The sequence below is a fragment of the Hypanus sabinus genome, chromosome 10, assembly GCF_030144855.1.
Source record: "Hypanus sabinus isolate sHypSab1 chromosome 10, sHypSab1.hap1, whole genome shotgun sequence".
Taxonomy (NCBI): Eukaryota; Metazoa; Chordata; class Chondrichthyes; order Myliobatiformes; family Dasyatidae; genus Hypanus; species Hypanus sabinus.
The window spans coordinates 23941343-23967291 of NC_082715.1; the positions used below are offsets into that span (position 1 = coordinate 23941343).

The following is a 25949-nucleotide window of genomic DNA, read 5'->3' on the forward strand; positions in this document are numbered from 1 at the left end:
AATCACCTGTCTGAGCCCCTAACTACAGTCCCCTATAACTGCTGCCTTCTTCCTTTTCCTATCCTTCTGAGCCACAGGGCCAGACTCTGTGCCAGAGACACAGGCATTGTTGCTTTCCCCAGGCACCCCCCCACCCCGCCCAACAGGACTCAATCAGGAGTACTTATTGTTAAGGGGGACAGTCACAGGGGTACTCTTAGTATCTAACTCTTGCCCTTCCCTCTCCTGACTGTTACCCACTTATCTGTCTCTCGAGGCCCCGGTGTGACTAATTGCGTATAGCTCCTCTCTACCACCTCCTCACTCTCCCTGACCAGACGAAGGTCATCGAGCTGCAACTCCAGTTCCCTAAGCCAGTCCCTTTGCAGCTCGGCACATTTAGCACAGATGTGGCTGTGCAGGAGGCTGGGAGTCTCTTGGACATCCCACATCTGAACACTGGCCTCACAGACATATTTCCTGTTCCTATTCCTCACAGGTAACTTTCCTTGCCTTGATGCATTATCATCAAATCCCTCCTTCTCTGTCTACCTCTAACTCAGACTCCTGCTCTATAAAGAGTATAAAAAGTCTTCTTATACTCTTCCAGCTGGTCTAGCTCACTAACATTCACATGCCTGTGCAGTCGTTCCTCATCAAGCACAGGCAAATTCAGCAATTTCTGACATCACTTTTCCAACTTTTTATTGCGGAGACCCTGGTCTCTGGTCAACATGTGACCCCAGCAGGACATTTCTGGTTTAATCAGTCAATATTTCATATGTAGTCATTAGGCTTCCTTTTAGCCATACCTACTGTCTACCTGTATGTCACAAACTTATCTACATGCATCTACTTAAATTGTGAACAGTGACAATTATTTCAATTATCTCAAAGCCTGTGTATTCTTTAAAAAATATTATTAACTACAAATATGTCAATTGCTATGGAATTTCTACAAAGATTGCTATAAATCCAGGGAGGAAAGGCGATCATTAAGAGAATATTTGTATAGACTTATATCTCCTTTTAATCGGTTATAGAAATCACAACACAAATACACTTTTGCCTTCCTGTGTAGATGTTCCACATTAGGATGTGCAAGAATCTTAGTCATTTTTGTATGTGGATTTCCCACCAAACACTTTTTGGATGCTGTTTTACCAGCCATTCCTATTGAGGAAATTGAATCCTATGTGATTAGAGATTGCCTTCAGTTCATATTGCTTGCAAACATTGATTCTAAACAGGCACTCCTTTGTGCTGTTGAACATCACAACACAATCTATCTTAAGGCCAATTGGGAGGATTTTCCACCTTGTGGTAGAAATTAAAACCAGCGGGCACAGTCTCAGAATATGGGAGTGTCCATTTAAATTGAGGTGGAAAAAGTTCATCTCTCAAACTGCTGAATTGGGATTGAAGGCTGAAGGCTAAATCCTTGAAAATGTTCAAAGCTGAGATATATTTTAATCAATAAAGATATTGTGTATTACAGGAAGAGAGAAGGAAAGTGGACTTGAGGAAATTTGGATCAAAAATGGTCTAATTTAATACTAGTGCATACTTGAGAGACCAGTTGACATACTCCTGCTCTTGTTTCTTGGCCGATAGCAAGAAGTAGTTTTTCTGTACCCAGTGATTAAAAACTGGTGTTGTTTGTCCTTTCAATTGAACTGAAGGTGTATAAAACGATCTGTGATATTTACCCTTCAACTGAAACAGATTATCTTGCTGTTGGAAACGCCAGACTGCAGATGCTGGAATCTGGAGCAACACAACCCACTAGAAGAATTAGCCTGCCTGCATTGGTCTTCAAAAAGGAGCAAAATAGAGAATAAATGTATTCTGTAATTATTGGATTGCAGAGGCTGTAGGTGAAAATCTCACTTCAGAGACAGTATCAAAAATCTACAGTCCTGTTGCTGTTCAAACTCAGTGCATAGAATAACCATTTGTTAAGAATACCCTATCTAATCATCACATTGCTGTTTGTTTCAGAAAGGGAAAATCAGACAAGTTTGTTAGAGGCAATTTGAACACTTCTAGAATGGCAGAAAGTGTGGGAAAAAAGAATCTGTGGATGTAGAATATTTGGATTTTCCAAAAACATTTGTTACAATATCACACAAGTGTTATCTCTAAAAGGTATTTTATTAGCTTTAGCATAACATATCCAAGTAGATTGAAGATAGGTTAACACATAAAATAACAAGGTTATTTACAGGGTTGTAATTAGTGGATTACAAGAAACAGCTCTTGTGTCTTGGCTAGTTGTAATCTATATCAATATGTCTACATATATCTGTATATGTAACACTCGCTTCACCAAGTGGCTTAATATTGGGGGTGATAACCCCCTGCCTGGCCAAACTTAAGAAATCTTGTTTGGGTGGATGCTGTGTGGAGTCCCCCGTTACACATCAGTACCCCGAAATGACAAACAGTTCACAATATCTGATTAAACAATTAAGCTTTATAACTCTTACTTTAACTATATGATTAGTAGAGACACAAAATATAAAAGAAAAAGGGCCTAAAACTTTTTAAGCAGTCATGTGCACACAAAGTTGGAGCTCACACAGTTCAGTAGTTCTTCTTCCACCATCGATCTACTCCGAGTGTTCAACCTTAGGACCCCCACTCCGAGTCCACCCTGTCTACCAAATTTCTCCATTCGTGTCTTCTCTCTTCATCTCTCTCTCTCTCCCTCTGGCAAAAGCCTGTGAAAACAACTGCTTCCAGAATCACAAGACACAGCAACAATCTCTTATTGGCTAGCCACTGAATTCCAAATTCCCGTTATCTCCAGTCATAACCCAAGCATTGCTGCTACAGAGAAACCATTACCTTAACAGTGGTATATTACATAGAAGCCATTACATTAGCCTTAGCAGTGAAACCTTACAGTGTGTTAGATGTAGGTAGTTGATAAAGGTGGAGACGGGTAATATAATGTAGAAGTTGGGAAATTATTACAAAAATGCTGTGAAAGGATGTTATAAAGTCATACAGAAGTACAGCACAGAAACAAGCCCTTCAGTGCAACTAGTCTGCACCAAGCCATTTAAACCTTCTATTCCCATTGACGTGTCCTGGAACCATAGCCCTCTGTACCCCTGCCACATGTACCTATCCAAGCTTCTCTTATAAGTTGAACTCAACTTTGCTTGCGCTGGCAGCTTGTTCCACATTCTCACAATGTTCTGAGTAAAGAAGTTTCCCCTCATGCTCCCCTTAAACTTTTCACCTTTCACCCATGACCTCTTGTTGTCCCACCCAATTTTAGGGGAAAAAGTCTGTCTGTATTTACTCTACCTATAACCTCATAAGTTTGTATACCTCTACCAAATCTCCCCTAACCTTCTACATTCCAAAGAATAAATTCCCAACCTGTTCAATTTTTTCCATATTGAGTGGTTAGAAAATTGAGCAGAATTGCTGCAGCTGGAATAATATAATGGCAGACAAACTGAATAAGCATTTTGCATCAGTCTTCACTGTGGAAAGCTCTAGCAGTATGCCAGAAGTCTGGGAGTGTCAGAGGGCAGAAGAGCTCTAACTAGGGAGAAGGAGCTTGAGAAACTAATAAGTCAACTGGACCAGATGGACCGCACCCCAGGGTTCTGTAAGGGGTAGCTGAAGAGATTGCGGAGAGATTGGTAATGATATTTAAAGACCTACTAGTTTCTGGATTGGTTCTGGAGGACTGGAATATTGCACATGTCACTCCACTCTTCAAGAAGTGAGGAAGGCACAAGTAAGGAAATCATAGGCCAGTTAGCCTGACCTCATTGGTTGGAAAGCTGTTGGAATCAACTTTTAAGGATGTGGTTTTGGGGTGCTTGGTGACTCATGATGAAATAGGCCAAAGTCAGCATGGTTTCCTTAAGGGAAAATCTTGTCTGACAAATTTTAGAACTCTTTGAAGAAATAATAAGCAGGATGGACAAAGAAGAATCATTGGATGCTGTGCAGTGTATTTTAAGAAGGATTTTGACAAGGTGGCGCACATGAGGTTGCTTAACAAGGTAAATGATAAGCAAGGTACTACAGGACAGATACTAGCATGGACAGAGGATTGGCTGATTGGCAGGAGGCAAAGAGTAGGAATAAAGGGGGATGTTTCTGATTGGCTGCCAGTGACTAGTGGTGTTCGGCTTCTTTTTACATTGTATGTCAATGATTTGGATGATGGAATTAATGGCTTTGTGGCCAAGTTTGCAGACAATACGAAGATGGGTGGAGGTGCAGAGAGTGTTGAGGGAACAGTGAGGCCACAGAAGGACTTGGACAGATTAAGAGAATGGACAAAGAAGTGGTAGATGTTCGTACATGTTTAGCACAGCATTGTGGGTCGAAGGGCCTGAATTGTGCTGTAGGTTTTCTATGTTTGTATATTTCTATGGAATACAGTGTCTGGAAGTGTGTTGTCATGCACTCTGGTACAAGGAATAAAGCAGGCTATTTTCTAAACGAGGTGCAAAGGGAGTTGCAGTCTTTGTAGAGCATTCGCTAAAGGTTAATTTCAGGCTGAGTTGGTGGTGAGGAAGGCAAATGTAATGCCAGCATTCATTTTGAGAGGGCTAGAATATAATGTTGGGATGTAAAGCAAAATCTTTAAAAGGCACTAGTGAGGCCTCTGAGTATTGTGAGCAGTTTTGAGCCTTAAGGAAAGGATGTGCTGATATAGAAGCATAGAAAACTACCTATTTTAACTTAACTATTTAACAGACATATAATAGAATACTTGCTGCAATTCCATTTTCTTTTATTTATTTATCAGGCATTTCATTGTACTGCAAATTAACAAATTACACAACGTGTGCCATGATATTAAACCTGATTTTGATTCAATAAATGCTGAAACTGCTGTTTTCTTTTTCATTCTCTTTTTAAAAATCAATTTCTTCTTTCTTTCACAATGCAAATAATACAAGCTGTTGCATCTATCTTTACTCTTCCAGTAGATCAAATTTGGTCAGAATTCGGAGACATCTCCCAGCTGTTTCTGCTGTAGCTCTGGATTTCTTCTTTGACCTCAACAAAAATAATGAAAAGAAATCCCCATCCATAAGAATAGTATCCATGCATCAATTGCAAGAAGAGACCTACAGGCATCTGGTTTGTCCTGCATGACAAACAATCCAGACACTAATTGCTAAACGAGTTTGAAAATGTTGAGCATAGCAATGATATACATCGCAGAAGTAGTTGCACTATTCGATTCAATCAGTAAATGAAAATTTTAAAAGCTGAAATGTCAGACATCAAAAAATACTGTACTCAGCTCTTTGTCATAACTACATGGCTACCTCATCAGCTCTATTTCTGAATTCAGTCCATCTGGTGTTTATACCCCATTCGAGCCTCTCAGGCTTTTCTTCACCATAACCCTCTGGGCCTTTCAGCTTTATGAACCTACCAGCCCAATGCTATCAATTGTAGTGAGCAACACACACAAAATGCTGAAGGAACACAGCAGGCCAGGCCAAAATGTTCTGATTTGCTTTCATTCATCTTTTGGTGATTAGGTTGCATGAAATCACAGTGTTTGTGCAATAATAAAATCTGTCGTTCATTTTGTATAATTTTCCTTTCCGAGGTTGATATCCTATTTCAGGTACATGGATAAGCAAGGTTTTGTGCCAAAAGCGGACGAATAGAACTAGCTTAAATTGGGATTTTTGGTCAGTATAGACCAGTTGGGCCGAAGGGCACGTTTCTATGCTTATAACTTAATGTCTTCCGAAATTTTAAAGCGCTGATGTGCAACAAGTAAGATAAAATTAAACACCCAAGGAAGGCCAGGAAGATCCAGTAATTGAGATGATTGAGTTTGAGCCGATCAAAGTTCCCGGGCATGGTTGAGATCAATCGACGACGTCGGAGTGCGATTGCCGCTAATCGATGCTCTCGGAGTGCGGCTGATCACGTTGTCATGGCGGCGGCTGTTGACACCCAGGTTGCGGCCTCGGGAGAGTCCCAGGTTCTCGATGAGGCCGAAAGGGAGTCCGTCAGCCCAACTCCAGCACCCGCCTTGACACCCGTCGCGTCTCCGACCCCCGCACCATCCGGTACTGATGCCGAGGATCCGGCCCCATCCCCCGCAAGCACTTCGGCCCTGGCAGAGGCTGGGAGCAGCTTCGATAAAAACTGCATCTTCTGTAAAATCGGGAGTAAAGAGCAGCCGGCGGTCCTGGTGCATTGGGTGAGACGGCGGAGCTGTCCTCGGGGTGAAGGGAGGTCAAACGGCTTCCTCCCTGTTCCGTTTCATCACTCGGTCTGGGGAGAGGAGGGTGGCATGGAGATGGGGAGAAAGGGTTGATAGTGGTGAGGTTGGTGATTGATGTACCTTATTGTGGAACATCGTTAATAACCATTCTGATTATGTTCAAGTGCAGCACACTCAGAATCAAAGTTGAATCTTTTAAAAACCACGTCAGATCTCACACTGAAATAACGTGGAAAGAAACCTTGAGAATGAGTTATTAACCAAACCAACCACAGCATATCTGATGTGCTGAAAGTTAAAACCACCTATACTACAACTATGGTCAATTATGCAGTCTGCTGTATGAGGGAAATGAATGAAGATAAGTGGGACTGACGTAAATGTACATTACTTTGTATTACTAATTTGAAAATGTGAGGAGAAAAAGAAGAGATAATTAAAATAAAAACTGCGAATACTGGAGATCAAAACGAAGAAAAAAAGAACAGAAATGCTTTAAACACTCAGCAGGTCACAGGCAGCATCTGTGGAAAGAAAGGTAACATTTCAGACTTGTGCCCCTTCATTAAAACTGAGAAAGGAAGAAAGCAGATAGTTGGAATGGGAAGCTTTTTCTGAAGTAACTTTTAGTAATGGACAAAAATATAGGTGCTATTTGGGCTATGTGAAAGTGATACTGATCTCAATATAATTGAAGTAGTTCACTTAAGATATAAAATATTTTCACACACATTCTGCTAATTGAGCTAACGACAATATAGTGTTATATGCTGGATGGTTTTGTAAAAATATGCAGACGTCTAATTTTGTGAGCAAATTTGTAATGCAACATCCAATAAGAACATCGGATTTAAAATACTCTAATTTAACATAGCCCAGTAGCTATTTCAATGTGTTAATCAGTCATTCCCAAAGTGGGTAACATCAAGCTCTGCCAGCAGTGGGAGTCTCTAAATGGGTGATAAAGATAAAGGGGTGTTCAGTAGCAAGTGGAGCAGCTGAGGGATTACAGGCTTGTTTTAAGAAATCTATTACATTTTATAAGCATTGGATCATCAGTGCCTCATAAATGATTACAATTGCAACGTAATCACCTCATCTCTTGCTAATTCACTGTTCTCTTAGACTTTGTTCGAAGTGCATTATAGTTATTGAACAGCAATGAGACACTTCTGTATGTGGCTTATCATGATAAATCTGGACTGAAGAAATTGTGTCATTTCCAGACACAGCCCACGCATTATTGCCGTTCACTACTGTAGTACAGTGTTAGTACGATTCCCATTCTCTAATCATGTAATGACAGAGTTCCTGTGAATTAGGGTATGGTGTTCAAGGGGGTAAAGTTCAGAATCTGTCCTTTTGAATAGGCTTGACAGCATTTCTCTAGCCTATGGCCCAACTGAGATAATGCTGCCCCCACTTTATGTACTTTCAGGCAGAGAGTCAGTTTTTGCTTGAGATATGATGATGTCATAAATTTCCCCTTTATTGATCACAACACTTGAGGTTGGATTTAAACCAAAGCTGATTGGCCATGGTTGTTAATCCATAATGAAAATGGCAGAAACAGACCAAACCAAAAAGAAGTGTAGAGTATCTGAAGTAATGGATTTATACCGGTACTAAGCAACCAATCACAGCTAATGTGGTTGTTGTGTGAAAATGTATTTTTCAGTTCCTTTAACATTTGAAGAGAATACTTACTGTCATTACACATCTGCCGTTTAGAGCAGCAATGAAAGTTCTCAAACTCTGCTGGTGTTCAAGGCTTCCTTCATCACGTCAGCAGCTTCCTCTCAGTTTTCACTACTGTCAGACATACAGGTCCTGAGTGGAGACTCAGAAGTGCTGTCACACTCAGATGTAGAAGGATTCTTCAATGCAATTTCCATACCAATTTTGCTTTACTAGTCAGGGTTGTTAGCCCTGAGCTAAACCCCCAAACCTGGAGGACTTATGGACTGTTCTTAGTCTGGCCTCTACCCTTTGACCTGTTTTGCCATGTTTGACCCTTTCCAAGAGCCAAAGCATAAAGCCCTTACTCCACACAACACAGCTCTGTGGGTCATTGAGACACACCAGTCTTCAAACGCAACAACAAGGTTGTGGTGTTCTTGGAGTTTTTGAAGAGAATACACTCATAAAGCAAAAAAGAACTTGGTTTGCTTTCAGTCACTTTGTAAAAACTTTCTGAAATGGAATACACTTCAAAACATGTTTGCAAGCACTTCACACCAAAACAGTGATGGTTTGTGTGCTTCATAAATTTCATTGCTAAATCTCCAAAGCTCATACAATTGGAGAAGAACTGTGTCTGCCAGCAGTTAGGGAGGTTCTGAGTATGGTTTTGCATAAGTCACCAGATCAAATAATTAAACCAATTCCACTCAGTGACAGCTCTGTTCAAAGACAAATGGATAAAATGTCTGAGAATGTCAAATAATCATTGTGTATCATATTTAGGAGACCAGAATTTTCACTGCATTTGCATGAGTCAATTTTGCCAGGCAATGAACCTTTGCTTCCTGGTTATGTTCCCTTCGTACAAGGTGAAAGCATGGTCGAAGACTTATTATTTTCAAGGGCACTAGAAACAGAAATATTTTGGTTTGTTGAACAATTTTTCAAAGAAGGACATTCTGCTCACCATCATTCTTGCTTTTGCAACATATAAGGCATTATCAATGAGAGGATGCCACCATGGGGTTATTACTTCTTGAAAAAAGCTGTATCTAATGTTTATCGTTCACTGTGTAATTCACAGACAGCATCTTGTCATAAAAAGTGTAAGTGATCAGCTGCAGAGATAGTAAATATTGTTATCTCAGAGGTAAATAAAATCAAGTCCTGTGCTCTCAATTCTCGACTATTTTGAGAGCTTTGTACTGCGAGCGATGAACAGTTTTGAACATTTGCTATTGCATACAGAAGTCAGATGGTTCTCACTGCTTGAAACATGCCAATGGGCTTTTTGAAACTGATAAAATTATTTGAAACTCAAATGCTTCATTCAGTAATCAACTTAAGAATATTAAGCATGACATTGCTCTTCTCTTACAATTATTCGCAAAGTTTACTGAAATCAGTCTTCAATTGCAAGGAAATTATGTGAATCTTATCAAAGTCAAATCTGTCATAATCACATTTCTGTCCAAGTTAACTCTATTTAAGTTCAACATCAGCCTTAGTGACCTTTTCCAATTTCTGAGCCTCTCTGAGTTGGAAGAGAAAGAAAGAATACCAGATGATCTTCAAGTATACTCTGCACACCTGGGTGAGCTACATAAGACATCTTCTCACTATCCAAATTCCAGATTGGATAATAAATCCATTCCTGAACACTTGTAATGAGGAATTAACAGGAAGGATGGAGGAAGACCTGATCTCATTATGGAATGACCTGGCTGAATCCGAGGTTCAAAAATCATTTCAGACTTTTGGTTGCAGAAAGAAATTTCTGAACACTATATTGCATCTTGGAAAAAGATCAAGATGTTCTTATTACCTTTCCAACATATTTAGTGGAGTGCAGTTTCATTGCAGTTGTCCAACTTCTTTCAAGACAACAAAGCAGACTGCAAATTACTGAACATGGGAATCTGAGACTCCTGAGTGGCATTTAGCCTGCCTGTCATTGCATCAAGCCCATCCATCTCAGTGAAATGTGAAAAAGCAATAAATTAGTGAATAATTGGACTGCTAATGTATGCTCTAAAATTGTTGATGGAAATTGTTTTACTGTAATTAAAGAAATAATTTTATTTGTAGTTTTAAATAGATTTTGCAGTTATTTGTCACTGCTTTGAATTTGCAATTCCTATTTTCTTTCATTATGCATCATAAATCAAAGTTCTTTATAGTTCTAATGTAATGGCTGGAAAGAGAGAGGGGAGGCACTGGGGATGTGGTCTGGGAGCCAAGGGGGGCAGTAACCCAAAGAAATTAAATGAAAGTGAATTTGGGAAATCAGATATTGTGATTAGAATTCTGTATTTACCAGGTTCCGGGTCTGTTTATCACATATAACACAAAATGTCTCCTAATTTAAAATAACTTGCTGAGGTGTGACTATTTAAAACATTGCATTTTATTTTGTTCAGGATGAACAGTTTGCTTGTTTTCGGGACATCCATCCTGGTGCACCCCATCATTATCTTGTAGTGCCGAGGAAACATATTGGAAATTGCAAATCTCTGAAAAGGGAACACATATCAATAGGTGAGATTGTACTGACATTTGTTTTTAAGAAATTAGTTTAAAATCATGTTCCAACCCTTTACAGTATCTTTCATCTTTTGAAAACTTCTTGTAAAGTTTTCAAAAAAATAACTTAACTTTGGACAGACCAATGACCCAGTTTAGATATAGAAACCTGGGTTAGGCAGCATCTCAGGAGAAAGACTTTTTTTTAGTATTTCAGGTCAGTGATTTAGCAGATGGAATTCAGTGTGGGGAAGTGTATGGTCATGCACTTTGGTAAAAGGAATAAAGGTGTAGACGATTTTCAGAAAGAGAGGTGCAAAGGGATTTGGAAGTCCTAGTGCAGAATTCCCTAAAGTTTAACTTGAAAGTTGAGTCAGTGGTAATAGACAATAGACAGTAGGTGTGGGAGTAGGCCATTCAGCCCTTCTAGCTGAATTTGGCTTAAAAAAGACAAATGTAATGTTAGCATTCATTTCCAAAGGACTAAAATATAAAAGAAAGGTGTAATGCTAGGATGCTTTTTAAGTCATTGGTCAGACTGCATTTAGAGTATATGACCACTCTTGGGTCCTGTGTTTAAGAAAAGATGTGTTGGCAATGGAGAGGGTCCAGAGGAAGTTTACAAGAATTACCCTGGGAATGAAAGGGTTAACATATGAAGCTCTGTATTCACTGGAGTTTAGAAGAATTGTGTGGGGGGGGGGGATCATTGAAACGAACAAATATTGAAAGCCTAGATAAGAGTGGACGTGGAGAGGATATTTCCAATAGTGGGAGAGTCTAGGACCAGAGGCACAGCTTCAGAATAGGATATATCTTTCGAACAAAGATGAGGGGAATTTCTTTAGCCTGAGGGTAGTAAATCTGTAGAATTTATCGCCATGAGCATATTTAAAGCAGAGGTTGATATGTACTTAATTAGTAAGGGTGTTGAAGGTTACAGGTCGAAGGCAGGAGATTGAAGGCAGGGAAAATAAATCAGCTACGATTGAATGATGGAGCAGATTCGATGGGCTGAATTGCCTAATTCTACTCCTTTGTCTTACGGTATTTTTTAGCAGTACTGAATAAAGTTGGGGATGAAACAATATGCTTTTCACTGGCTCTGGATGGAACACTGGCATTTAGTTGTTGAAATGACGACAAAACAGGCATTTAGCTATTGAAATGACATAATATCTGTTATTTTCATACGTGTTTTACAAATAGAGACAGCCTGATGTGATTGACAGCAAGTTTCATTATATCTGATGATACAATCCCTTAAACTACAGACTCCTCTTGGATTCTGTGGCAGGGTAGTCGGTGCAGCATTTGAGACCCCCAGGTTTCATTTTGGATTTTAGGGATGTATTGTAAGGCAAGATCCTTTTTGTTTTTTAAATTATTTGTGATGAAATTAGCATTTTTCATTTAATGTTTTTATATAATTTCATTATATTGTGAAGGATATGATAGAACAAGAGGGGGAGGGGTAAGAATTATTAGGGGGTCTTTTGGGAATCTTTTTTTTTTACCCAGAGAGCGGCAAGTACATGATGATACCAAGTATGGGGTCTTGCTGATAGGTGAAGGAGGAACTACAGAGAGATCTTGATCAGTTAGGGAGATGGGCAGAGGGATGGCGAATGGATATCAACCCAGAAAAGTATGAGGTGATACAGTTAAAGCAGACATGGATTGGCAGGGCACTGGAACCTGGGAGTGCAAGGGCATAGTTCACTGAAAGTGGCCACATAAGTAGACAGGGTAGTAAAGGTGGTGTTCAGCACGAAAGCCTTCATTGGACAGGGCATCGAGTTTAGGAGTAAGGACATATGTTGCATTTACACAAATCATTGGTGAGGCCACACTTGGAATACAGTGTACAGTTTAGGTCACCCTGTTATTAGGAAAGACATTGTCAAGCTGGAGGTTTGTGAAAATGCTATCTGGACTAGAGGGCCAGAGTTATAGGGAGAGGCTGGCCGTGCTGGATTTTATTCCTTGGAGTACAGGAGAATGAGGTGTGACCACGTTGAAGGTTTATCATGAAAAGTATTGATAAGAAGGACAGTTATCATATTTTCCCCAGAGGTGGAGAGCCCAAAACTAGAGGGAACAGATACAGAATAAATATGGAGAGGTTTAAAAGAGACCAGAGCTGTAACTTATTTATACAGAGAGTAATGCGTAACTGGAATGAGCTGCCTAAGGAAGTGGCTGAGGCAGGGAGAACTGCAAAATTTAAGAGATGTTTGGGTAGATACGTGGAGGGGAGGGACTTGGAGAATTATGGGCCACATGCAGGCAGCTAGGACTAGCAGAGAGGATGCTGTGGTTGCCATGGACCATCTGGGCCAAAGGGCCCGTTTCCATGCTGTATTACTCTATACCTGGAATGCATCAGCTCAGAAAGCGGTGCAAGCAGAGTTACTAAGAGCATTTAAGAAGTATTCAGATGAACAGTTGAAAGACCTAGGCAGAGAAATCTGTGGGACAAGTGCTAGCAAATGGGATTGATATGGATTGGTGCCCATTGATCAAGAGTGGATGTGCGAGGCTGAATGGCCTATTTCCATATTATATGATTATTGCTATTAATAGTTTTTGAATGCCTCATTGTTAGAAATATTTATGAACTAATAGAAAATCTTTTTGGCTTTAACGGTCAATAAAGTTGGGGCAAGAGAATTCCTGACTGTTGAAATTCTCGGAGTTTTAGGAAGGCGCTTTCTTATGTGTCATTGGCAGTTCTGCAGATTTAGATAGGCTGGAGGCTGCATGGATCAGTATGGTCATCAGGACCAGGTTAGTATGGTCATAGGGCATTCAGGGATGATGATTCTAGGAGATGAAACTTGGCCAGCTGGATTCAGCTCAATATGTTTTATGAAGGAGAGGAAGTGTGGAAGGAAGAAGGGTTGAGTACAAGAGGCATTGATTGTGTTAAAGGTATGAATGAATAAATTACAAAAGTGTTAATGGAGTAAGATGAAAGAAGGTGTTAAAGGGATGATCTGAAGCTTTTCCTGTATACATCCACCCAACCATAAGATATAGGAGCAGAATTGTAGGCCATTCAGCCCATCGAGTCTACTCTGCCATTTCATCATAGCGATCCCAGGTCCCACTCACCTCCATACTCCTGCCCTCTCACCATATCCCTTGATGTCCCAAACAATCAGGAAACTTCTGCTTTGAATACACCCACGGACTTGGCTTCCACTGCAGTATGTGGCAAAGCATTCCACAGATTCACTACTCTTAAAAAAAAATCCTCCTTACTTCTAAAGAAGCCCCTCAATTTTGAGGCTGTGCCCTCTAATTCTGAATACCTCCAACAGAAGGAACATCCTCCACATCCACTTTATCTACTCCTTTCTACATTTGGTAGGTCTCAATGAGATACCCGTGTATTCTTCTAAATTCCAGTGAGTACAAGCCCAAAGCTGCCAAACGCTCCTCATATGTTAAGCCCTTCATTCCCAAAATCATCCTCGTGAACCTCTTCTGGACTCTCTCCAATGAGAATACATCCTTTCTGAGATATGGGGCTCTAAACTGTTGACATTACTCCAAAGGCGGCCTGACTACTGTCTCATAAAGCTTTAGCATTATCTCTTTATTTTTATATCCTATTCCCCTTGAAATAAATGACAACATCGCATTTGTCTTCTTTACCACAGACTCAACCTGTGAGTTAGCCTGGGAGCCTTGCACGAGGAGTCCCAAGTCTCCTGCACTTTTGATGTTTGAATCTTCTCCCCATTTAGATCATAGTCTGCACTATTGTTCCCTTTACCAAAATGCATTATCATACATTTTCCAACACTATTTCATCTGCCACTTTTCTGCCCATTCCTCCAATTTCTCTAAGTCCTGCTGCAATCGCACTGCTTCCTCCACCCATTTTCATATCATCCACAAACTTTGCCACAGAGCCATCAATTCCACTACCTAAATCATTGACAAAGCATGTGGAAAGCAGCAGCCCCAATACTGACCCTTGAGGAACACCACTCATCACTGGCAGCCAACCAGAGAAGGCCCCCTTTATCTCCATTTGTTGCCTCCTGCCTATCAGATTTGTCAGGCAAGATTTCCCTTTACAGAAACCATGCTGATTTTGACTTATTTTATCGTTAGTCTCCAAGTACCCTGTAATCTCATCCTTAGTAATGGATTCCAACACTTTCCTAACCACTGAGGTTAGGCCAACTGGCTTATAATTTCCACTCTTTTGCTTTCTCCCTTCTTAAAGAGTGGAGTGACATTTGCAATTTTTCAGTCATCCGGGATCAGGCCAGAATCATGTGATTATTGAAAGACCATGACCAATGCATTCATTATCTCTTCAGCCACCTCTCTCAGGATTCTGGGATGTAGTCCATCTGGTCTAAGTGACTTATCCAGCTTAAGACCTTTCAGTTTACCTAGTATTGCAAATTGCCTAGACTTGCTGAGTATTCTTGCAGTTCCTGTTTGTATTTCTGATTTCCAATATTTGCGGGATTGATTTTAACCATTCATCGATTGATTTTAACCATTCATCGATTGATTACCAATGTCTTTGATTACCAAAAGTTTCTTTAGATACATAAAAGTGTAAAAGAGAAGCAAGAGTGGATATCGGACTACTGGAAAACAATGCTGAAGAAGTAGTGATGGGGTGCAAGGAATTGGCAGATAAACTGAACAAGCATTTTGCATCAGTCTTCACTATGGAAGACACTAGCAGCATGGTGGAAGTTCCAGGTGTCAGGGGTTATAAAGTGTGTGAAGTTACCACTACTAGAGAGAAAGCTCTTCAGAAACTGAAAGGTCTGAAGTTAGATGGTGTATACCACAGGGTTCTGAAAAAGGTGGCTGGAGTGATTACGGATCTTTCAAGTATCACTAGATTCTGGAATGGGTCCACAAGACTGGAAAATTGTAAATGTCACTGCATTGTTCAAGAAGAGAGACAGGCAGAAGAAAGGAAAAGAAATTATGGGCCAATTAGTCAGTGGTTGGGAAGATATTGCAGTCAATTGTTAAGGATGTGGTTTCAGAGTACCTGGAGGCATATGATAAAATAGGCCGCAGTCAGCATGGTTTCCTCAAGGGAAAATCTTGCCTGACAAATCTGTTGGAATTCTTTGAAGAAATAACAACCAGGAGAGACAAAGTTGATGTTACATACTTGGATTTTGACAAGGTGCCACACAAGATAAGAGCCCATGGTATTACAGGAAAGATTCTAGCATGAATAAAGCAGTGTCTGAATGACAGGAAAAAAGAGTGGGAATAAAGGGGTTGCTTTCTGGTTAGTGACCAATGATTAGTGGTGTTCCACAGGGGTCTGTGTTGGGAATGATTCTTTTTACATCATGTGTTAATAATTTGGACAATGGAATTGATGGTTTTGTTTACAAAATTTACAGATGATATGAAGATAGGTAGAGGGGCAGGTAGTTTTGAGGAAGTAGAGAGGCTACAGAAGGACTTATAAAAATTTGGAGAATGGGCAAAAAAGTGGCAGATGGAATACAGTGTCGGGATGTGTCTGGTCATACACTTTGGTAGAAGAAAAGGGTTGACTGTTGCCTAAATGGAGAGAAAATGCAAAAAAACTGAGGTGCAAGACGAGTTGGGAGACCTTGTGCAGGATTCCCTAGAAGTTAATTTGCAGGTTGAGACTGTTGTGGAGAAAGCAAACGTGATGTTAGCATTAATTTCAAGAGGACTAGAATATAAAGCATTGATGAGGCCTCACTTGGAGGATTATGAGTAGTTTTGGGCCCCTTAGAAAGCATGTGCTGAAACTGGAGAAGTTCAAAGAAGGTACATGAAAATGATTCTATGATTGAAAGGTTCGTCATACAAAGAGCATTTGATGGCTCTGGGCTTGTATTCACTAGAATTCAGAAAAAATGAGGGGTGATATCATTGAAACCTATCAAATGGTGAAAGGCCTTGTTAGAGTGGGTGTGGAGAGATAGTTTCCTATGGGAGAGTCTAAGACCAGAGGACATAGCCTCAGAATATAGGGGTGTCATTTTAGAATGGAGATGAGGAGGAATTTTTTTAGAGAGAGAGTGGTGAATCTGGCAGCATGGAGGTCAAATTGGTCAGGGCATGAAGGGATACAGGGAGAATGCAGGAGTTTGGGGCTAAGAAGGAAAATGGATCAGCCATGATGAAATGGTGGAGCAGACTCGATGGGCCAAATGGCCTAATTCTGCTCGTATATCTTACAGTCTTATGGTTTTTTTTCTGTTTACCGCCAGGATTACTCAGTACCAGCATTGGTAACCACATTGCATGTTTACCAATCACAACAAAACTATAAATGGAAATATTTGACAGATCAAGCAGCCTATCTTTGCAACTTAACCAATTCATTTATCTCTTTCTCAGTCCTAGTGAGGAGTCCACAACCTGAATTGGTAACAGTTACTGTTTGCACAGATTCTGTCTGATCTGCTGAGCACTTTCTGCACACCACATGTATGCTACTTCCTTTTACTAGTTTCCTTGTAAAAGGAGTTAGGAGAAAGGCCATGTGTGATAGCTGGCAGGTAAAATGAGAGAAGTCAATGATTGTAAGACCACAAATTTAGATGGCTTTAATCTACCTGTGTCTATTTTATAAGTTTATTTTGATTTGTTGGAGAATTTTTTATGTTGTAACATTCTGCTTTGATTAACAGTTGAAGCGATGGTGACTGTTGGGAAAAATGTACTCCTTCAAAATGGCATAGATGATCTGTCCGATGTGAGGTATGTACACCATTGTAGAAATTGACTGCTTGTATGCCAATAATTGTTTTATTCCAAAGAAATTATGGTTAATATGTATGTTAATTTTGATAAGCAATGAACTGTATTGCAGTTCTCAAGAAAGGCATGATTAGCATTTAGACTAATTAAAATGACAAATCGCTATACAACATTAAATGAATCACGATTTTATGAAATGTATCGGTGGTTCATCTTTTAAAATGGTTCATTATTTTGTATTGCTGCAAAACAAATTAGAATGCTTGAATTTAAATTTAACATTGCATTGTTGAGGGGAGGTGACATATAATGGCTGTGTAGGTTACTTTGTGAATATGCATTTGTGGCTGGCATTATTTTAGTTTGTGGTAATGTGACAGATTCTGCCAACATCTAGTGAAAGCTGCCCTTAATGTCTAAACATGGAGAGTTAGAAAATTTAAGATATCCTGATGCCACATTAGTTTTATGCATCTTTAATTTTGCTGTAAATATTTAGGTGTAGCGATATGCTACACACAGAGCTAGAAATAACGACACACAATCTGTAAGTTGCACTCCAGACTAGTTTATTCAAACTTCGTACGAACGTATGTGGACCCGTTGTTCCTGATCATCTTGAATGGCCCCTCGTATGGCTGCTATAGCGGTGCCCGGTGTGCACCCCTTCGTACAAATACAAACTTACAGTTCTGCAGGTCTTTGGGTACATGGGTCGGGGTCTGTCCGTGCTGTAAAGTCTGTACGGGGGCCAGGTTGCCGAGCCTTTTGCGTAGTCTGTCCAGGACTGCTGCGGGTTCTTCCTCTTGCCCCCTTGGGGCTGGTATGAACTCTCCTGGGAGGAACGGGCATGCCGTACACCAGCTCAGCTGACAAGGTGTGCAGATCCTCTTAGGGCGCTGTGTGGATCCTGAGCAGGACCCAGGGAAGCTTGTCCACTCAGGCCCTTTCAGGTGGGCCGTGAGAGCCAACTTCAAGTGAAGGTGGAAGCATTCCACTAGTCTGTTCGACTGTGGGTGATAGGCAGTGGTGTGGTGTAACTGTGTTCCCAACAGGCTGGCCACAGCTGACCACAGGCTGGAGATGAACTGGGCTCCTCTGTTGGAGGTAATGTGGGCCAGTACCCCGAAGCGTGCTACCCAGTGTGAAGCCCCACGTGAACCAGCTGGCGCCGAACTGCAGCTGCACTGTGTGGGTGCCGTAGGTCCGTATTGTGCTGCTGTTTGCAGCCCTCGGTGGATCCTGGCTTCCTAGTACCGGTGTCGACCAAGAAGCGGTTCTTGACTTGTCCTGACTTGACTTGTCCTGACTGTTCGTCCCATTAGCGGCAGCTGGCCCTGGCATTTCCCGATAACTTGCAGGGTGGGCAACAACGGCAGGCTTCTGTGCCCCACCGCTAGTGGTAGAAACACCACTGTTCATTGGCCTCCTCACTCCTGCCTCTGGGTTGTGTGCGCTCCGTTGCCAGGTCTGGTCTGGCCTGCTGTTGGGCACGTGGCTTGGTAATCTGTCCGATGGATGCCCCGCTCTCCCTCTTGGCTTTCCACAGCACGTCTGCCCAGGCGGCCACCTTCCGGTGGTCACTGAAATCTGCGTCGGCCAGTAGCAGATGTATGCCCTTGGGCGGTTCCTCTAGGAATGCCTGCTCAAACATGAGGCAGGGCTTGTGTCCTTCAGCCAGGGCCAGCATCTCATTCGTTAATGCTGATGGCGGCCTGTCTCCCAAACCGTCCAGTCCAGGTGCAGCAAGCGGGCACCTCGCTCATGCCATGAGGCCAAAGGTCCCTATGAGCAGTGCTTTGAATGCTGCATATTGGCCTTCTTCCAGGGGTGACTGTATGAAATCCTGGTCAAGGGAGCTCATCATGTAATAGTAATGTGTGGAATCAGAAGATATTTGCCAAATCTGGAACTGGGCTTCTGCTTGGTCAAACCACAGAAGCAGTTTTAGCGAAACTGCGTGAACAGATGAAGAGTCGATCATCTTTGGTCCAAATCCCGTTTGGACCATTGGGGTCACTAATGTAGCAATGTGCTACACACAGAGCTAGAAGTAACGACACGCAGTCTGAAACTTGCACTCCAGACTAGTTTATTCAAACTTCGTGGCACTGGCTTTTACGCAGTTCCGTTCCCGCCCTCTCCAGGCAGAAATGACGTCAGAGGTGCATTACAAAAGTCTCTTCCCGCGCACGGGCTTTCTCTCCTTGCTGGTGAAGTAGGCGGCCCAGCGCCATTTTGGGGCTGGTCTCTCTGCCGACATGTGCACCATTTTGAGAGCCGCTTCTCCTGCATAGAAAGGGAGTCACCACATAGGCACATTTTCTCCATCTTGGGATTGAATCATTTTTATTCACTGCTGTACTTTAAAAACGTTAAAATAAAAATAAACATTGTTTAAATTTAACATTTAGGTTTCATATAATTGACCTAATTAATTTTTTTTATTGAAGCTTTGTTGCTGTGATTTTTGTGAAACTTAGGTTGGGTATAGTTACTTATTTTTGGGTTTTTTTGCAGGCTTGGTTTTCACTGGCCACCATTTTGCTCAGTAACTCATCTACACTTGCATGTACTAGCTCCAGCTAGTCAGATGGGATTTATATCAAGAATGACTTATAGACCAAATTCCTACTGGTTTATCACGGTGAGTGTTTTGTTTTCATTTGATGAACAATAATGTGGTAAGTGAAAATGTAAATCATTTCTCTCGGGGTTGTTTACTAATATAGTTAGTAATGTAACTGCTAATCTGGTTCCTAACATAGTAACATAACCGCTAGTCTGGTTACTAACATGGTTAGTAACATAGATAATCCTTGATTGTTACAAGAAAGATCGATATACAAAGATTCATATTAACACTCCTGGGATTGGAAGATAGGTTGGACAAGCTCTGTTCCCTCTTGCTATTGAATAATTCATGCTGAAAGTATAGTTTGGGTCTGTTATAGTTCAGTTTTAAAGTTAGTTTTAATTAATTGACTACATTGATACAAAGTTTTGTGTTATGGTGCATGAAAGGTATATGTCATGGGTTTAAATTATTCGAAGATTTTGATTAACATTGAAGATTGCTTGGGATTGTCATGGTTTAGCAGGCCATTCAATTCAATAATTCGTAAGCATCTGAAAATAATCACAGCACCTTGATCGTCAGAGCCTATCCTACCAGATCTTTTTTGAACAAGCTGCCCAATTTACTCCTAAATACCCAGGGTTTATCCCATGATTCTGCACTTCTCTTTAGGGTTCAAATGTCCAGTATTTGGATTGCTGTATTAGAATATTTTAACTAAATCTTTCCATGTAGTGTGGATGCTTAAGCACTTCAAGATACGTGTTTATTTATCATGTACAGATCGAACCATACTACAGTGAAATGTGCCATTTGCATTAACATGGGTGTGCTGGAGGCAGCAAGTGTCACCACACATTTGGGTGCCAACATAGCATGCCCAGCAGAACGACGAAACAGAACACGACAGGTTAAAAAAGAGAAACAAGCCCCGTTCTTCCCTCCCATGCGCACACACAGTCCTTAAACCCAACACCCAAGACAGGCTGCTTTCTTTGGCGTCCACCCACTGTAGACTCACACACACATACACTGTGCCTTCAATAACCCCAGAGGATACATGGACAAGGGGTTCTGGCCAATGGACCACTACTTCTGGGCTACTGATTTGGCCCTCCTCATCAACCATAGGACTCAAACTCTGGCCTCACTGATGACAGGACCCTGAACATTAGGCCTTGAGCTGTGGCTTCACCGATTCACAATCCTAGTGGATCGATGCTCCTGCCTGCACAAAACTCCAACTCCAGAACCTGCCAGCAACTTGCCACCACCTTTCATCCACGCTAGTCTGCCTAGGCCCCATCACCTCAATTCGGCCTGTACCTGACCTTTCTGATTCATCACAGCAGTAAAGTCTCCATCCAGGCATCGAGTTCAGTTGAATCCATATGCTCTGGTGCCAGAACTTTGCTGCCTCGATTCAGCCTTTGGAATAGCATTTAAAATGATTGAACTTCGGGTCATCCTCGCTCTGCCCAATGAAGCAGTGGAGGCTACCTCAGTAAATATATTTAAGACAAGGTTGGATAGATTTTTGCATAGTAGGGGAAATTAAGGGTTATGGGGAAAAGACAGGTAGGTGGAAATGAGTCCGTGGGCAGGTCAGCCGTGATCTTATTGAATGGCAGAGCAGGCTTGACGGGCCTGATGGCCTACTCCTGCTCCTATTTCTTATGCTTCAGCTTGCCTCGGTTCTGCCACATAGGGTTACCTTCAAGCCCAAAGGGAAGTTGTAGACTATTACTTGCAATGATCATTTGCCTGAATAAGAACAAAATATTTAGTTGTTTTCCTGTTACCAGCCAGAAGTCGCTTAAGTTCATGTGCGCCATCTTAAACCAGAATCTTCGAACGCAGAATGAAGACTTATGACTCCAACCAGGCCTCTCAATTCCCCCATATCCCTGTCCCTAAATCTTAACCTGATCCCTAACTTCCTAACCCCAAAAATATCCCTGTAAACCCAAAAAACACTAAAAAAAAACCTGCTAAAACTGAGCCATGACCTGAAAGGGCTGCAGCTCAGTGCCATTTTGAACATTGTTCATTAGTGTAGAGTGGATTCAGGCAAGTTAACAGGAAAATAATTTGCCCAGGTCTATCCAGATAAAGAACTGCTTTTCTTTAGTTTACAAACTGCTGATGAAAGCTATTGAGTTTTCTGCACTAGAAAGGCAATATTGCTGTTAACCATTCAGCATTTAGTTCGATTTACTGTAAACATTAAAATTATTAAACTAGTGGATTTTTTTTAATGCAAGTATTTGAGTTAATCTGGTGTGATTCATCGTTAATTAAAAGGCAATCAAGTGGAACCTTTGTTCATATCTAGGAATGCAGAGGAGGGCAAACTAACATTATGAGGAAACAATAAATTAAGGAAACTGGCAACATTAGATAGTCCATAGGAATGCCGGCATTTGTTGCCAGGCTCTGCACATCTCTATCCCTGCAAAGAGATTATATGGAAATCATCGTAAGTGCCAATATTTTAGAGAAACTGAAGTTTCAGGATCAGGTTGTGAAATTTGTTGTTTTGCAGCAGAGGTGTAAAAATTACTATAAATTGCAAAGTAAATAAATAGTGCAACAAAATATAAAACTTTTAAAAATACCCAAAATGATTTATATTGTCCTTTGAAAGGAAGTTTAGTACTTTATCAAAATAATCTTCCCATGTAATATGTCCCAGAGTTTTATTTTAAGAAATGTTTCTCTACTTCCCTCTTAAAATGATTGGCCCCTTTCATCTATTAATTTGAACTTTCATATCCATTTGTAGAAAGTACAGTCAGTCCATGCACCCTCCTAGTAAGGTTTAGCTGTTGGCCCATGGTGAACCATTTCTTTGGCTCTAGGGCTTGTTTTGTAAATTTGGTTTGTATTTCCTAGTGTTCAGAATTTGAGAAATGATCAGATTGAGGTTTTGTTTAAATCTGGATAAATAGATGTGAGGAATGGATCAGCCAAGGATAAATTGTCCAAAGATCTCTTGTCAGTTTACTTTATCCTTGGCTAATCATTATCTCAGCTCTGTTTAAGCTAATACAATCAAGACTTCAATTAGATAAATAGTGCTCAGGTATTGATTTGACACAGTTTAAATGAAAGAACCTGGTGAGTAGCTAGTTCTGTTTCTGTTGCTAAGGTAACTGCTTAGTTCTTGGGATTGCTAGCAAACATTAAAGTCTCACTACAATGTTTTTCTCCTCTCTAAGGTTGAACAGTTGATTGAAAAGCTTAAGACTCTCCCAGGTGATTCCAAATGAAGCTGAACAATTGAAGACCAGGGTGTAGATCCAGAAGTTCTTTCTATTTCAAGACTATAATTGTTCTTTAACCTGATCCAACTTTTGGTTTAATCAAATAGCATTAAGAGATGATAATTCTACCTGAAAAATGTCATTTAATAGGTTCCTGAATACTTGATGTTTAAATACAATACGGATTATAGCTAGGCTTCAAGTCCATTTAACTCGGTCCTAAGTTGAATGCATAGAAGGTCGTAAATAGTTAACTAAACCTGACAGCATGCAATTGATTGTAACCCAAAATGGAAAGATTGAAGAACTTTTATTACATATACAAATGTTCTTATACAGCTTATCTTACATTTTGTTGAATATTTAATTGCACTGGCATCAATACAAGTTTTGTGGTAGATGTTTCAATGTGCATCAAGTACTTAATTTGTATCTGAATATATAGAATGGAAGTCAGACTTTAGTAATTTAAGTTTGATAATTGTATTCCCACTTGAACAGTTCAACTTATAAAATTGCACAGGCACGAAACAATCTTTCACTGCTTGTAATTTATAAACAAACGCAAGTTAAAATTGAATGTCCAATGTGTCATTGAGTTAAGAATTATTCAAATCTATGACTTACTGAATTAATTTATTTATTAATAAAATAAATATAATGAATCACATTATAACAGCTGGTGATGGTTTCCAGCACGCATAGCCACAATACATTTATATTATAAGGAAATGCAATACATTTTAAATGCACTCTTTAAAAAAAAACCAAGTTAAAATCTGTTTCTCAACTGAATGGAAGAAATATTTGGAAAGCTGTTAAGTTGGTGAAGGGAAGGGTGAAAACAACAACCACTTTGACCTCCCTAATCTGTTAATCACTCAACTGTTAATCACCCTCCCATCACTTGCCAGCTTGTGCCTCACCTCTTCCCCTAGTCTCTGTACAGGCTACATCTCCTCTAGCTTTCAGTCCAAATGAACCAGAAACTGCAATTGTCTGTTTTTCTCCACAGATGCTGATTTCCACTGGCATCAATCCTCAGTTTTATTTTGCTCTATGTGTACTTAATTAACAACATCAGAGCAGTGGATGTAATGGATGTGAATTTCAGTAAGGCATTTAATAAGGTTCCCCATGTGAGGTTCCTTCAGAAAGTAAGGGGGCATGGGATACAAGGAGACCTTGCTTTGTGGATCCTGAATTGGCTTCACCACAGAAGGTGGTTGTGGATGGTTCAAGTTCTGCATGAGTACAGTGACCAGGGTGTTCCACAGGAATCTATTCTGGGATCCCTCCTCTTTGTAATTTTTATAAATGACCTAGATGAGAAAGTAGAAGTTTGTTGATGATACAAGAGTTGGGGGCATTGTGGATAATCTGGAGGGTTGTCAGAAGTTACAGCATGACATCGATATGATGCAGAACTAGGCTGAGAAGTGGCAGATGGACTTCAACCCAGATAAGTGCGAAGTGGTTCATTTTGGTAGTTCAAATTTGAAGACAGAATATAATATTAATGGTAAGTCTCTTGGCAGTGTGGAGGATCAGTGAAATCTTGGATCCATGTCCATAGGACACTTAAAGCTACTGTGGAGGCTGAGTGTTATTAAGAAGGTGTATAGTGTGTTGGCTTTCATCAACCTTGGGAATGAGTTCAAGAGCCATGAAGTAATGTTACAGTTATATAAGACCTCAGTTAGACCTTACTTGAAGCACTGTGTTTAGTTCTGGTCATCTCATTACAGGAAGAATGTGGATGGTATAGAGAGAGTGCAGAGGAGATTTGCAAGGATGGTTGTCTCGATTGGAGAGCGTACTTCATGAGAATAGGTTGGGTGAACTCGGCCTTTTCTCCTTAAAACGACAGAGGATGAGAGGTGACCTGATAGAGGTGTATAAGACGATGAGAGGCAATAATTTTGTGGATAGCCAAAGGCTTTTTCCTAGGGCTGAAATGGCTAACAAGTGGGGGGCCTAGTTTTAAGGTGCTTGGAAATAGTACCAGGGGGATGTCAGAGTTTTTCACACAGTGGTGGGTGTGTGGAATGCACTGCCAGCGAAGGTGGTAGAGGTAGATACAATAAGATCTTTTGAGAGACTCTAAGGTACATGGACCTTAGAAAAAGGTTCATGGGGTAGGAAAATTCTAGGCAGCTTCTAGAGTAGGTTACATGGTCAGCACAACATTGTGGGCCAAAGGGCCTGAAATATGCTGTAGATTTTCTATATTCTATGTTCTATTTACTTAATTCTATCCATCACAATTACATGCACTAAGACTTTGATAATATGTAGGCATAGGCTGATAAGTGATAAGTAACACTTGGTCAGGTTGCCACAAATGCCAAGCAACTTTCACTATCTTGGATCTTCTATGATATTACCTTCAGTTGTCTACAATATGTGGGGAGATAGTGCTCTAAGGAGCCATGATAACTAGGCTACTAGAGCAAGTCAGAATCAAGCTTAATATCATTAGCATTATATTTGTTAACTTAATGGCCACAGCAAAATGCAATACATGATTTAGAAAAAGATGAATTACGGTAATTATTAAATAATTAATTAGAAATAGTAGTGTAAAAACAGAAATGATTTAAAAATTGAGGTAGTTGTTTACAGGTTCAATGTCAATTTAGAAATCCAATGGCAGAGGAGAAGAAGCTGTTCCTGAATTGTTTCTGTATTGCCTTTCTAACTAAAATGGGAAGAGGACATGTCCTGGGTGATGGGGGGGGGGGGGGGGGGACGGACATAATACTGGACACCACCTTTTTGAGCCACCACTGCTTGAAGATGTCTTGGATACGATGGAGGCTAGTAGCCATAACGGAGATGACTAATTTTACAATTTTATGTAGTTTCTTTTGATCCTGTGCATTGCCCTGCTCCCCCCACCCCCATACCGAACTGTGATATAGACAGTCAGATTCCTCTC

The 25949-nt window shown here is 40.6% G+C and overlaps 1 protein-coding gene across 1 annotated transcript; it reads left to right on the forward strand.

Annotated features, from left to right (window-relative positions):
* Positions 1-5827: 5827 nt before the first annotated feature.
* hint3 (histidine triad nucleotide binding protein 3) lies at positions 5828-25949 on the forward strand. Its single transcript, XM_059981509.1, has 5 exons — positions 5828-6190; positions 10318-10435; positions 17095-17164; positions 19685-19811; positions 22964-25949. The coding sequence occupies exons 1-5, from the start codon at positions 5843-5845 to the stop codon at positions 23012-23014; spliced, it is 714 nt and encodes a 237-aa protein (XP_059837492.1). The 5' UTR covers positions 5828-5842; the 3' UTR covers positions 23015-25949.